This window comes from Cibotium barometz, chromosome 40 (genome assembly GCF_041138505.1).
Source record: "Cibotium barometz isolate CiBa-2024 chromosome 40, ASM4113850v1, whole genome shotgun sequence".
Taxonomy (NCBI): domain Eukaryota; kingdom Viridiplantae; phylum Streptophyta; class Polypodiopsida; order Cyatheales; family Cibotiaceae; genus Cibotium; species Cibotium barometz.
This window is the reverse complement of record NC_141085.1, coordinates 42508695-42523713: the sequence shown is the minus strand read 5'-3', so window position 1 is coordinate 42523713 and position 15019 is coordinate 42508695. Positions and strand designations below refer to the sequence as shown.

The 15019-nt window shown below is 39.2% G+C and overlaps 1 protein-coding gene across 2 annotated transcripts; it reads left to right on the top strand.

Moving 5' to 3' along the window:
- The first annotated feature begins 3793 nt into the window (after positions 1-3793).
- On the top strand, positions 3794-8119 carry MDAR4 (monodehydroascorbate reductase 4). Of its 2 annotated transcripts, none has more exons than XM_086779618.1 (8): positions 3794-4047; positions 4201-4409; positions 4568-4619; positions 6219-6299; positions 6403-6521; positions 6692-6911; positions 6991-7113; positions 7225-8119. In XM_086779618.1, the coding sequence occupies exons 2-8, from the start codon at positions 4290-4292 to the stop codon at positions 7956-7958; spliced, it is 1449 nt and encodes a 482-aa protein (XP_086635744.1). In that variant the 5' UTR covers positions 3794-4047; positions 4201-4289; the 3' UTR covers positions 7959-8119. The 2 variants fall into 2 exon arrangements, with proteins under 2 accessions (XP_086635744.1, XP_086635745.1); XM_086779619.1 differs by having other exon boundaries at positions 3906-4047; positions 4211-4409.
- The last annotated feature ends 6900 nt before the right edge of the window (positions 8120-15019 follow it).

The following is a 15019-nucleotide window of genomic DNA, read 5'->3' as shown; positions in this document are numbered from 1 at the left end:
ATTTTTGCTAGTTATGTAGGACCATATTTCATTAGTCGCACCTGGACTCTCTCTCCATTTTCACCTGCGTCACCTATCCAAGTTTTTAAATAGTTGTGTTTGATAGCCCATCCTTTAGCATCCAAGGTAGATGGATCAAAAAATTATGGCCTCCTCTTCTTCATATAGTTGCTTTTTGAGCTTGTTGGTAGACATGATTTCTACATTGACCACTTTATGGTTGATACTGAGAAGCAACTCACAAAAATTCTTTTACCCCAAAACCCATAGAACTCGAACAGGGATTTGATACAAATTTTGAATAAAATTTCACTTTCGTGGCGAGTTCTTATGGCCCTTTTCCTTCTAATTGAAGGTAGTTGAAAATCTTGGGAGCAGGAGACTCACAAGATACCCTTACCCTTGCCTAAACGTTTCACATTGTTCCATGAGTGTGGAAGCAAATTAGAAATAAAGGGGTGAGGTTGGGTTTGAAAAGAAATGGTTATGGAAATAAGGATAGCCTTCCAAAGCAAGATGTAGTCAAAAAGGTACTTGTCCAACCAGCCATGGTCAAAGGTGATTTTGGTCCAAAAAAGCCACTGTCTAAAAATAGACAATTAAAATTTTTGCTGCGAAAACATGAGCTCATTTTTTTTTGGATAGGACAATACAAATTATGTAAGAGTTTGCCATGAGTAGGAGCAAACTAATTGTTTTCGAAGAAAATGGTCAAATTTTCCAATATTGGCCCAAAAAATAATGTTTGGGGTCCTGGCCACCTGGTGTAGAGTATAGCAGATGACTTGCAATGGATATGAGATTTGGTAGGCCTGTGGAGGGTACTGAGACTTACATAAAAGCGATTTCACTGCTCTCTAACTCTAATTGTCTCTCTCTTTCTCTCTCTAATTCTCTCTATCTAACTCTTTTTAATGCTCTCTAACTCTCTCTCTCTCTCTCTCTCTCTCTCTCTCTCTCTCTCTCTCTAACTTTGATTCTCTCACTCTAACTCACCGTCTTTCTCTAATTCTTCCTAACTTCCTAACTTTCTAACTCTCTCTCACTCTCACTTTCTAACTCTCTAACTCTCTCTCTAATGCTAACTCTCTCTCTAATGCTAACTCTCTTTAACTTTAGATCTATAGAACTCTAAGTCTAAGTCTCTCTCTCTAACTCTCTCTCTAATGCTAACTCTCTTTAACTTTAGATCTATAGAACTCTAATGCTAACTCTCTTTAACTTTAGATCTATAGAACTCTAAGTCTAAGTCTCTCTCTCTCTCTCTCTCTCTCTCTCTCTCTCTCTCTCTCTCTAATTCTCTCCTAACTCTCTAACTCTCTCTCTCGCTCTCCTACTCTATAAATCTCTCTACCTCTCTCTCTATCTAACTCACCCTCTCTCTCTACCTCACCCTTTCTTTAAACTCCCTCACTCTAACTATCTCATTCTCTAACTCGCTCTAGCTCTAACTCTGTCTCTATCTTTCTAATTCTCTCTCTCTCTCTCTCTCTCTCTCTCTCTCTCTATCTATATATATATATATATATATATATATCTAACTCTAACTCTCTCTAATTCTCTCTCTCTCTCTCTCTCTCTCTCTCTCTCTCTCTCACACACACACACACACACACACACACACACACACACATGATCTCTCTCTCTCTCTCTCTCTAACTCTAACTCTGTGTCTCATTCTCTTTATAACTCTAACTCTAACTCTCATTCTCTCTATAACTCGTTGAGAACCGCACTTGCACTCTCTGTGAGTGACAACCAAGCAATCGAGGATGAGCATCACTTGATGATTGCTTACCCTGCGTACGATGAGATTCAATGAGGGTTTTCATATGTCCTCGGGGGTTGTGCTAGTGTCCCATAAATCCTTGAGTCTCACCATCGAATATGTGGGAGGTATGTATGGATGCTTTTTGAGCATCACCATCAACTAATGGCTCACCAAAAAGAGTGTAGTCGCACTACCCTCCCTCTTTAGGGTGGAGACTATTGTAACACAATGTGGTCCCATAGGTCAATATTTGATCTCGTGTGAACGATAAACATCATCATCATCATCATCATCATCTCTCTCTCTCTCTTTCTCTCTCTCTCTCTCTCTCTCTCTCTCTCTCTCTCTCTCTCTCTCTCTCTCTCGCTCTAAATCCCTCTCTCTCTATCTCTCTCTCTTTTTTATAACTCTCTCACTCTCTCTCTAATTGTGTCTCTCGATCTCTTTAACTCTCTCTCTCTCTCTCTCTCTCTCTCTCTCTCTCTCTCTCTCTCATTGTCTCTCTAAGAGACATTGCTAACAATGTGAATAATTAAATACATACGATTGACAATAAGAGCATGCATACCTTTAGGAAAAAAGAAACAAGAAAAATATTTAAATACATACGATTGACAATAAGAGCATGCATACCTTTCTAAAAAAAGAAACAAGAAAAATAACTAATGAAGTTACAAATACCTCTCATATATGCGTGCACACCTGTAATGTCTCAAGAATCAATTGAATTGATAGGCCGTGCATGGTGCAAAAGAATCAATGAACTTATAGGTAGTGTGCCAATGGAAAAGGAAGTCAAGTGTGTGTGTATGTGTGTGTGTGTGTGTGAGAGAGAGAGAGAGAGAGAGAGAGAGAGAGAGAGAGAGAGAGAGAGAGAGAGAGAGAGAGAGAAGTTAACAATGCCAACAATGCAATTTTTTGTTAGAGGAGCCATTGTAGAGTGCCACTTGGCAACATTTAATTAAGTAGAATTATAAGCATAGCTAAGCGATGTTGTACACTGTTGTTTGCACACTTGAAGGGACTCATACAGTGTGATACTAGAAGTGACATCCTTATTTTATAAAAAAATCATGCTTTAGTGTTCCTTCGAGCCTAAATGTTATAGTGTTTCTCACAGATTATGTGGTTCATAGAGAGTCTCGTGTGCTAATTTGTGAAATAATGGCACACGACTCATACACAAATTTAGTGTTAAAGTGTTCCTCATAGATTCTGTGATTCATAAAGAGTCTCATGTGCTAGTTTGTGTAACAAAGGCACATGACTCATGCACAAATTCACCTACATAATGGTCCATGTGTATAAATTGGACAATCATACATCAACTGTCTCAATAAGTTATTCTTTATTTGTAGAGTAAGATGGTGGATGCCTTTTTTTTTTGGGAGGGAGGGGTAGCCGTGTGGATAAGCCTCACATCACAAGGGGGTGAAATAAAGCGTGTGTGTTCCTCCTCTAGCGAAAAAGAAAATGAAAAGATGGCGGATGACTTAGAATGTGACTTGAGACTCATACCTCAGATTATTATATGACTCTTTTTCTTACACGAAGATAAGAATATGAATATCCAGACCTTGTAGTCTTTGCCTAGACCACCAAATCATCATCTTCCATAGGTTCACCAATAGATGCAAGTGCATCTGCACATATGCGCATGGAGCAAGCCTTGTGTGTAGTGGTATACAAATCATTTACAACACATCATGCAGCACCTAGACTTTACACATCACCTTGCCCAGTGCCCACCATGGAAAAGGAAGGGGGCCACAAGAGACTCTTCTAGAACTGAAACGTTGAAATTTGAGTTCCAAATTAATTATGTGGGAAAGCAGATTACTCCATCGGCTCACACAAACTACCCTCGTCACGTAGCTCACTTGCATTGAACTCGGGCGCCATAATGGGACCCAACCGTTCTACCAGCTAGACTACACGTCCCCATGATAAGACCCAATCGTTCTACCAGCTAGACTACACGCCCGAGGGCATTAATTATGTTGGTTTATGGCTTATTATGTTGCTGGGTTGTGTGGCTGAGGAGGAAGAAAGGTTCCACGATTATTCCATTTTTCAAAAGTAATCAAGAAAAAAGACCTTTTTCGGAGAAAACACCAACAGAAATTCCTTTTTCGTAGCCAAGAAAATAGACCCTATCCGATTTGGCATGTCCCTGCAAACGGTGTGAGTCGGAGCGCCTGATTTCAGACTTTCATATGCGCGCTTTTTTCTGGGTTTTCTCTGCGCAGCATCATCGTGGAGTTGCGAAAACCTAGGCAAGAAATTTTATATATTCTTTATTTTCTGGCTTAGGGTTGTGAACTGTGTGTGTTTTTGGGTTCTCTATATCAGGGTTCAACTGGTTCTTACTGTGTGCTTTAGGGAGCTTGAGCTGAGAAGCTTTTCTGTCTTCTTGTGTGAATTGAAAGGTTTTGGCAGACAAAAAGCATGAAACAGCTCTGATACGGGTGCAAGAGAAACAAGAAAGATCCCGGAAAAGGAAAAACAAGAAAGAAAGATGGGGAGGGCCTTCAGGATTGTGATCTTGGGGGGAGGAGTGGCTGCTGGGTATGCAGCGTTGGAGTGTGTTAAACACGGGATTAAAAATGGAGATCTCTGCATCATCTCTGAAGAATCTGTAAGCATCCCACAACCCTGATCATTTTGTTATGTATTTGGACAAAACCACATGTAATAATTATGTATGTGTACCGAGCACATGCATGTGTGTGTGTTTATGTGTGCATCTTTCTGTCATAGATTCACAAATTTTTGAACCTTTCATTAAACATGCAGGTGGCTCCCTATGAACGCCCAGCCTTAAGCAAGGGTTGCTTACTTCCAGAAGGTATTTTTCACAAACCTTTTTGGGTTCTCTGGTTTAGTTTTGCGAAGTAGGCAGTGGGGATGTGTTCTTTCTGGGGTTATGTAACAATACGATGAGGTTCGGATGTTCAGCTTTCCACATCAATTCAGATAGTTCAACACAAAGCTACCACATCATGGTGTAAAATTGGTTGTTAGGATTTTGGATGGAAAAGGGGTTGAAGCTTGTCTCATGTTAGCAAACGGTGCGCCACTGCATGTTTTCAAGACTCTCGTGGTTTAGGAGGGGCTATACTTTGATTTCGTGGGCTAAGGAGTTGCCTACTATTAGTGGCATGTACTAGCTCATTACAAAAGAGTTCTATTTAATTAGAACCATAGTCACATGAAAACGCGTTTTCTTCATATTTCATAGAAACGTTTCGAAACAGCACGGAATCGTCTGGCCGAAATGGCATTTCACTCAAAAGTCATTTTTAGGCGAAGGTTTTTTCCTCCCAATTCTTAGGTTTGAACCTTGCATACACATACATATATATTCATAGATGTAGATATACACATATATATATGTTCGAAGGTTTGACAGAAACTCAGTACGAAGGGCTTTGTGTGAATATATGCTCTTACGTGTGTGTGTGTGTGGAGTGCGTGTGATGTTCGAAATTGAAGTCAAATAATGACCAATATCGCTTGATATTATCCCGAATGTCTCATTTAGCTTTGCAATTTCAAGTAATTGCACACCCAATTGCTGAAATTCTTTACTAGGAGTTCAATTTCTTACTTATTTTTTACCTCCATTGCAAATTCCAACCCCTCTTCCATCATGCTTCCCCGCAAATCCCCTAATAAACATGACAGTTGGGATGATTAGCAAGTATGGGACTTCCGGCATCGTTTGCAAATTTTGTGGAGAATGTGTTTTGAATGTTTCTCTTTCTATGTCATAGACTTAAATGTGACTCGTATCAGTTACGAGCATGCTTAAATAACAAGTGTCACTTCGAAACCTATCCATTTCTTCCAAAGAGACGAAACGAAACGAAACAAAACCTTTCAAAATGACAAAACGGATGAAACATTTCTTATGACTATGGTTAGAACTACAACTTTCTCCAACTTGGACCCCCTCGCTTACTGATGAGATCTGAAAATCACTATTCTCGAAGGTAATGGCTAAATATATAGCATGTGTTATGTTCATGTCGCCATGGCATTATTGCTGAACGATAGTGGCCGATGCAACAATGGAGCTGGGTCAAGAAGCACTTCGTTTTGTCGATTGTGTGGCTGCCTTCCTGTAGAGAAAAAGCATTTCTTGCTGCATTCTTCTGAGGAAGCCAATCCTTCCCGTTGTCTCGGGAACATTGTAGAGTGGCCGATGCAACAATGGAGCTGGGTCAAGAAGCAGATCGTTTTGTTGGTAGGCAAGGATTGTGTGGCTGCCTGCCTGTAGAGAAAAAGCAATTCTTGCCGCATTCTTCTGAGGAAGGCAATCCTTCCCGTTCATAACCCACGACCCATACCGAACTTATGGGCATATGCGTAATTTTCCCTTTGAAACTACGTAAGGTATTCAAAACCTTGATCAGTTTGTAATCCTTTATTTTGATGTCCGCAGGTGCTGCGACTTTACCATCTTTTCATACCTGCGTCGGGGTTGGCGCAGAAAGACTAACACCAAAGTGGTACAAAGACCATGGTAATTTTGAGAATACATTCTGTAAAACAGCAAAAATTCACAATCATTAAATTATAGATGGAAGTGTAGAGTTTTTGCTAATCTCTCTCGTGTCATAGTGCAGGAATTGAGCTTGTGCTCAGCACCCATGTTAAGTCTGTTGACGTAAGAATGAAGACTTTGTTGAGTGCTGCTGGAGAAACGATCTCATACAAGACACTTATCATAGCCACAGGTGCCCGAGTATGTCTAGATGCATCCCTCTTCCATCAAACCAATTCAAGAAGTTCACATCTGAAGTAGATGCCGTTTTGGGAGTGCTTTCCTCCCCTTCTCCTTTGATTTTCTTCGTGTTACCTACCATCATATATAGGAGGGTTGTTTATGCACTTGTCTTGTTTGAATGATTGCAGGTGCTAAAGCTTGAAGAGTTTGGTGTAACCGGTGCAGATGCAAAAAATATATGTTATTTACGTGATCTGAATGATGCCAATAAGCTTGTGGAAGTAATGGCATCATGCCGCGGTGGAATGGCAGTTGTCATTGGCGGTGGGTACATTGGTATGGAATGTGCTGCCGCCTTGGTAACAAACAAAATCGGGGTCACCATGGTTTTCCCAGAGCCACATTGCAGTGAGTTTTATCTGGTCATGCTTCTGTAAAAAAATAAATTTCCTTGGACAACCTCCTTATTCTGATGTTTCTTTGACAGTGGCCCGCCTTTTCACACCGAAGATTGCGGCCTTTTATGAGGACTACTACAGGAAAAAAGGGGTGGAGTTCATCAAAGGCACTGTCATGGCCTCTTTCGAGAGTGATGCCAAGAACAAGGTGAGAGCAGCTGAGTCTATAGTATCAGCCCATTTTTATGGGTGTTTTCAGTGCCTGTATTGACATATAATATAATAGTGTGCTAAACTCGTAATTTTTGTTATGGAGCGGGTGACTGCTGTTATCCTGAAGAATGGAACACGTATCAAAGCAGACATGGTGGTTGTGGGCATTGGAATCAGACCAAATATAGGGTTATTTGAAGGTCAACTCACTCTAGAGAAAGGTGGCATCAAGGTGAATGGGAAGATGCAAACTAGCAATTCCTCTGTATATGCCGTAGGGGATGTCGTGTCATTTCCATTGAGGCTATATGGAGATATGAGAAGGTTGGAACATGTGGATCATGCCCGCAAGTCGGCCGCCCATGCCGTCCAAGCCATAATGTCACCGGAGAGTGTGCATGAATATGATTATCTTCCATACTTCTACTCACGGGTTTTTACTCTGTCGTGGCAATTCTATGGAGATAATGTTGGCGAATGCGTTTTGTTTGGGAATCCAAGTGACAAGAAATTTGGTGCTTTTTGGGTGGATAAAGGGCTCTTGGTGGGCGCTTTTTTGGAGGGCGGTAACAAAGATGAATATGCCGCTTTAGAAATGGTGGCCAGATTGAAGCCGCCCATCAAAGATAAGGAGACACTCGGAAAGCAGGGATTATCGTTCCCCTTCTCTCTCAAAGAACCCCCTAGCCATTCTTCTTCTCTTATCTCATCTGTAGCAGAAAAAAGCCACATGCTGCTAGAAAACCCCTCATCTTTTGCTATTCAAGTCTCTGCAGGTATCGCTGTTGCTGTAGGGGTTTCTCTATTTGCATTTTGGTATGGCAAGAAGCGACAGAGATGGTAGGTCTGAACGTTATGTGGAATGTATTAAAGGTGTGCCTATTAGTGAAAGATTCACTAAACGTTACATCATTGTATTTTTATGATTTAAGAGAGAGAGAGAGCGCCTTAAAACTTGAAGTTTACTATAAAATAACATTGTGTTTGTAGAGGAAGGTTCCCTTTTACAGCTGGTCATATATCTCTGCCACAAGTCATCTCTTCTCACTGTGATAAGGATTCTGTTACTTACAGAACCTGGCAATCCCTCAATCATAATAAAGAGGACCACATTTGCAGAGGGTGTGGCTTGACCTTGCCTCAAAAGCCTTGACTCACTGGCATCACGGTATCTCAATGAGAGAAGGATCGGGCTTCATTGGCCATGCCATCGATAGACATCACAGTCATTTCCACAGATCCATCCAACAAAAAATAAAATTGAATGAGGTTTTGATAATTACTGTATTTGTTCAGATAAGGAAATAAGGTTAGAAGGCCTTCAATCTGAAGATAGTGACCACATCCGAGCATGCATGTTTGCTAGACACGGTGAATCCATTCCTGTGAGCTGTAGGTGCTCAAGTGGAGTTGCAAGTGATCAGCTCATAAAGAAGACTCCTTAGGAATAAATTGAAGACCTTGAAGATGAATTAGACTCCAAATTTTATGTATGGAGGAGGGCTGTGCGAAGGGTCATACATATGATCAAATGCAAGTTGTGCCTGTAGATCTGCAACAGGTTGTCGAGCTAGTGTGTGATGGGTGGCAACCCATTTAGAGGTTTTAAGCCAGCATCTTAAAGGTGAGAGGGGGGGAGGGGAACATGTCATGAAGTTTAAAAGAATATATTTAAGGTAAGCTACGAAAAGAGCAATCCATCTAAACCGGGTGGGTAAGGGATCAATAATGATGAGCAAATCCACAAGGCAAGGGAGGCATTAGCAAAGAGGGATTTTGATGACTCAAGCAAGGAGAGATTGTATGTTTCTAATGCAAAATGCTAGGACACATGGTGAGGGCATGTACCAAGAAGGTGGCAAACAACAGTTACAAAACCCAATCTGTAGATACGCATGAGAAGATACCACCAAAACCCATCTATGCAGCTTTTTAGTACATGGAAGTATGAGTAGCCAAGTATGGTCATATCTTTTTCCATGTTGGGGAAGTTCAAATAACTAATGCATGTGCTCAACATATCAATCAAGTTGTAATGACCAATAGGGTGGTAAACATAGACTTCAAAAAGAAATGAGTGCACATCCCATAAAGAAGAAAAGGTGATGGATGTTGAGAAATTATTCTTCAAGCGTACATCAGGAGGTTGACAACAAAATTAATTTACAGTCTGCCTGCCCATGAATGCATCCCCAGCACCCATTTGATTTTTTCATCTTGCCCATCCATCCTCTTTTTCCACTGGCCATTGTACTCAAGTGTGTAAACTCACTTAGTTGCACGGAGGTTCATACAAATATAAGGAATATATTGCAATGATACATTGGACATTGAGCATCAATGATCAATGTTAGTATAAAACACATCTCTAGGAAATGTGCGTCATCGAGAGTGCACATTTTTCCATTCTTAAAGGGCAAAACTCTTGCAAGAGGGATTATTAAGCAAATAGAGTCCTTTCCTATCTCAAACATTGTTGGAGAATTATTCTTTATTTTCGTTGATAGATTGACAATAATGGCCCACTATATACCTATGAATAAGTTGGATACAGCCTTATAATTTGCCAAAAAAAACAAAAAGATTGTGAACTAGATCTTTAGACTATATGGAATCCTAAAGGACAGATTTATATAGGAATTTCCTGTTGAGTTATAGAAGATACTTGAGAATGTGTACACTTGCAAACAAATGGAAATATGAAGAGGCCAACTTAGGTATTATGGGATATTCTTAGTGTATGTGTTAATGAAAACAGACAAATTGGATTGCATATCCACCATTGGTGGAATTTGCTTTTGATAATATATGTCAATCATCCACAATGAGATATCTCTTCTTCAAGCACTATATGGTAAAAAATTGTAGTTATACAAGCAATTTTTTAGAACCAATAAGTAGAGTAGAAGTTTAAAAAAACAAAAAATAGAAGTTATTATAAATTCCACAAAAAAGTCCCAAGGTAGGTAAAACAGTTACCATATTTAGAAGAGAATTCCAAGAGTTCAAGGAACTCCATATGATAATTTTAACAATAGTCTTGACATTGAGCCATAAAAGAGGCTTGAGCCATAAAAGAGGCTTGAGCCATAAAAATGTTTTAAGGTTAATTTACAAAATTTTAAAGAAATAAAGCGGTAAATAATCTCAAAATTCCTTGAAACTAATTGAGGATACTTTGTTTTCATACAAGCACATATGGTAAACCATGTACCTAGAAAATTTATGATTTTGAAAAATACTAAAAATAGCCTTACCTTTGATGAGAAGTATGTTTTGATTTGGTTAAGAAATTGGAGGTAAATAATCTCAAAATTCCTTCAAACTATTTGAACATATTTTGTTATCGTGCACCCACGTATGGTAAAAGCTATGAGAAAAAATCATGTATCTCAAAAATTAATGATTTTGAAAAATACTAGAAATAGTATAAAATTGTGGTAATAGCTTGAGACGTATGGAAAATAGTATCTCTTTAGTTGATGGAAGGCATATACCAATGGATTAAGTATTTGATGGAACGTTTAGTGAAATTTAAAAAATCAAACCTTTTTAGCAAAAAAACTGTCTACATGATGACTATGGGAATTTTTTTGTAAACTTTTTTAGTGATAGTTTATTTTTTCAATTGAAATGTTGTGTTAGAGAGTATTTTACTGAAAGGGATTTCTTTAGGACATTATAGTTATAGTGAAATGATTTTTTAAATAAAAAGTATCTAAAAAAAGCCACAAAATTGGTTTTTTAAAACAAGAATGAGAATAACCTGAGAGTAGGGAAAGTCAAAAGACTATCCTTTACTAGGGAAAGTCAAAATACTATCCTTTAGAATCAGAGTAACTTAAAACAAGAATGAGAATAAGTTGAGATTAGGTAAACGTCAAAAGACTATCCTTTAGAAGAATGAGAATAAATTGAGACTAGGTAAAGTCAAAAGACTATCCTTTAGAATGAGAATAACTTGAGACTATGTAAAGTCAAAAGACTATCCTTTAGAATGAGAATAACCTGAGATTAGGAAAAGTCAAAAGACTATCCTTTAGAATGAGAATAACCTGAGATTAGGAAAAGTCAAAAGACTATCCTTTAGATATAATGTTTTGAGAGAAGAATGTGGGGGAGAGAGTGAGCTTGAGCTCCTTTGCAAGCGCGCACGTGCACACACACACACACACACACACACACACACACACACACACACACACACACACACACAAGATTAGACAAACACACAAGAGAGATGGATGGCTGAGTTTTCTTCTATTCTCTTTTCTTCTCTACAAGAGAGAGGGTGAACTTGAGCTCTGTTGAAGTTCAAGGTGGATCAAAGACAAGCATTAACATGGTGGATTAAGCCTAAGCATGCACATCATTCAGTGCTTATCAATAATTAGAGTAATCAACAAATGACCAGCATAATGGTAAAAATATGGAGTTGTTTATTCATGAATGTGAGCCTCATTATATAAACTTTGAGTACATCTGATTAGGTAACCCTAATCTTGGTTAATTCACTAATGAGATGCTTCCACATTCTCTTCCTAATTCTAGCCCACGATCTCTCACCTACCAGATTTCCCATGAGTTGTTTTCACCTACTTGGATGAATCCTTTTGATAGTTTACTACTTGGTGATTACAACTTTGACCTTTGCACATATTTCCCCTAAGTTTATGCTTCGTATATTATCCCTCATCCCCATGTATACATCAATTTTATCCAACAATCCCTCCCTCAAATTGATCACCCACAACCCTGGCAGTCCATGGGAAGCTTCATGGCTTGTCCACTCTCAGCAAGAGCATAGCAGAGCAGTGATAACACCTATGACTTGAACCTGAAACTCACTCCAGTTGCATTGGTAGTAGACTCCTTATATCTCACTCCAATTTTGGTCTATTGGTTTACAAAATGAGAGGATTCAATTGGCATACATGATTTTCATATGAGTTAGGATCCATATGAGCACTTAGAGGACCCAATCAGTGTCAGCAAAATTGGCCTCATGAGAGGTCACAACATCAGTAGGTTCTTCTTCGTCTTCGACCTCTACCAGGTTTGTAGATAGCCTCTTCTTGGTGTAACGATCTTCTCGAAGTGTCTACATTTACCACATAAGGTTTTCCCTTCAAATTTATCTATCTTGGTGGCCATTAGGGAAGGTCTTACCTCAGAGAGGTAGCGTCTAGTCCCTTTACAAAAAAAAAAATGATTAATGCAAAGCTTAATACCAAATGGTTTAAGTAATGAGCCCTCCCAGAATTAGATATGCATAAGAATAAATGTGGAACAAGATCTGATTTTGAGAGCTAACTTCGACAGTTGATTTTGACAGCTAATTCAGATAGTTGACTCAGATATAGCTGACTCAGTTAGGTGACTTTGACAGCTGACTCTCCAACATCTAACTCTGGTAGTTGACTCCGATATCTAACTCAAGTAGCTGACTTCCACATCTGACTTCGTCACCTGATTTAGAGAAAGTAAACTTGGCCAAAAAAGTAAACACGACCAAAAAGTAGGTGTCAACAGCAAGTTGTTGGGGGCTGTCAAAGCAAGTTGTTGATTGTTAGCGGCTAGCCAGCAGGTCATTGATTGTGTGCAGGCAGGTTGTTTGACTCATAGGTCATCGATTGTCACCAGCAGGTTTATTGGCTAATTCCAAGTTTGGATTGTAATTTGATGCCTCTTGGATTCCCATTTTGGTTCTCGTCGTGAGCCTAGAACATACAGAAAATAGTCATAACCAAACATCATGAAACATGCAATTTAGGGTTTCTTACTTGAATAAGCTTCTTGAGGTGTCATTCCCTTCACTATCTTTATGTAATTCCCTTCACTACCTTTATGTAACTCTTGTTAAGGATATGCATTGTAGTGTTAATTGCCTCAACCCAAAAAGAATTTTTTAATCCTTTACGTTTGAGCATACTCTGTGCCATCTCCCACAACTGTGCGATTCTTGCACTTTGCAACACCATTCCATTGAGGAGTATGCGTAACTCAAATCTCTCTTGATATCCTGCTCCTTGTAGTAGATGTTAAACTCACTTGATGCGAATTCTTCTCCTCAATTTGTTCTTCAACCTCTTTCTTGCCTCATTATCAAGCAATGGAAGCTACCATCATTCAGTCATTACTTGAAAATCCACATACATTCTCTTGCATAATCTGCCTTATTTTTTGATCTCCCATAGTTAATCCCTCACGTACTTCACGTGATGCTGGCTTGTTTTTGCACTCAAAAGTTTTATAAACCTTTTGTACACAATGGAAATCATGCCGCACCTTTTCTATCATCTCTGGGAACAAATATGTGACCCATCTGCAGTCTCTTATTCTGCATAAAATTTCCCTTCTCATCATAAAATGGATTTGTGAGCCATCTTGTGACTACAAAAAATTTGCAAAAGCTTTTTCAAAGAAAAGATACTTTTGGTTATATCACAAAAATAGCAAATAATATGTATCACCTAAGACCTACAACATCCGCAATTAAGTGCAGATTGCACAAACTATGCTCTGATACCAACTGTGAGACGGTCTTGAATCTAATCATATCTTAATCATACAACTTAATCTAAGTAAACATTAAACTCACTTAATCTTGCTATTTCTACATAGAAATACAATCAAATCAACCTTCTCAAATAGCAAACAAGCATGCATGCCATATCCAAGGTTCTTATCACATAAGTAAAGAATTATGTAATCTCAAACAAACATTCACATGATATAGATCTCTATCAATTACAGCATAGCATCTCAATCAATCATAATGTATGTCTCTATCTCAAGATTATATCGTCATCACCATGCTCGACAACATGGTTAGTCATAATGACCAAAATCCAGCCAATCTAGGGCTTTCTCCAATGCCCGTCCACCCAACCTCCACACTGAACATCGCGGCTATCCCGGGTATGCCTCTAGTAAATCTCGTCCACTATGGGTTCTACCAAATGGCTCTCCCAAAGGGCATAAATCACATTCTCTGTCCGACGTTCCCTGTCTAAGGACGGCCGGCCCGAATCTCAAAATCTCATGTTGAGTCTCATCATACACATGCATATCAATCAGTCATATATGTGCATATCAATCATTCATCTCAAAACAAAGCAATCATAACTCATACATATCATCTCACACTCATCTCTATCCATAATCTTTCAAGGCATGCATATTCAAATCAATCACAATCAATTTCCAGTATAAAACAAGCTTTTAATTTAAACAGTCTTTAACTTCTCTTTATCTTTTAAGTCACATGGGAGTCCTTGTTTTTAATATAATCAATTATCATGTTCTAATGAGTGAGGTCATCTCTAGTCACTATTGTTGAGATATCAAGCTCGTCTTAGTGAGGCGGTGGACACTGATGACCCGCTTGGGGGATAGGCCCCACACTTACACCACTGGCATGGTTGGTGAGATCATGGGTGATATGCGGCCAGTGGGATGACAGGCTGTGTGACAGCCATTCTAGAGACTGGCATAGTTATGGCGCTAGCTCATTTAGTTGGGTTCACACTATAGAGAACCCGTGTATGTATTGGTCGAGTACCTTTCATATTATGTGTACTCTTATCTTGTATATGGTGTGTTGAGTGTTGAGTGAAGAAGAAGAAGATTTTCAGCCTCTCACCTTGTGTGTTCTCTATTAGGGTTTTGTGAGAGTGTGTGTGTGTGCTTGCAAGAGCTCAAGCTCTCTTCCCCCTTGCATCTTTTCATGGTATCAGAGCCTAGTTCATGCTAAGGGCTGAGCTGCAAGCAAGAGAACCATAGGAAGCGGTACGAGGGTAAGAGCTTCAACTACTCTTCCCTATTTGTGTTGGTGACTACACCCTTGTCGAGAGCTCTACAGGAGGCACCGGCAAACGATCTTTGATTGAGGAGCTTTCTTCG

Bases quoted from the DNA above. Each gene is read 5' to 3' on its own strand.
- MDAR4 (XM_086779618.1), top strand. From the start codon at position 4,290: ATGGGGAGGGCCTTCAGGATTGTGATCTTGGGGGGAGGAGTGGCTGCT. The intron at 4,620-6,218 runs GTATTTTTCACA...TGATGTCCGCAG, and splicing joins GGGTTGCTTACTTCCAGAAG to GTGCTGCGACTTTACCATCT. The intron at 6,522-6,691 runs GTATGTCTAGAT...GAATGATTGCAG, and splicing joins TCATAGCCACAGGTGCCCGA to GTGCTAAAGCTTGAAGAGTT.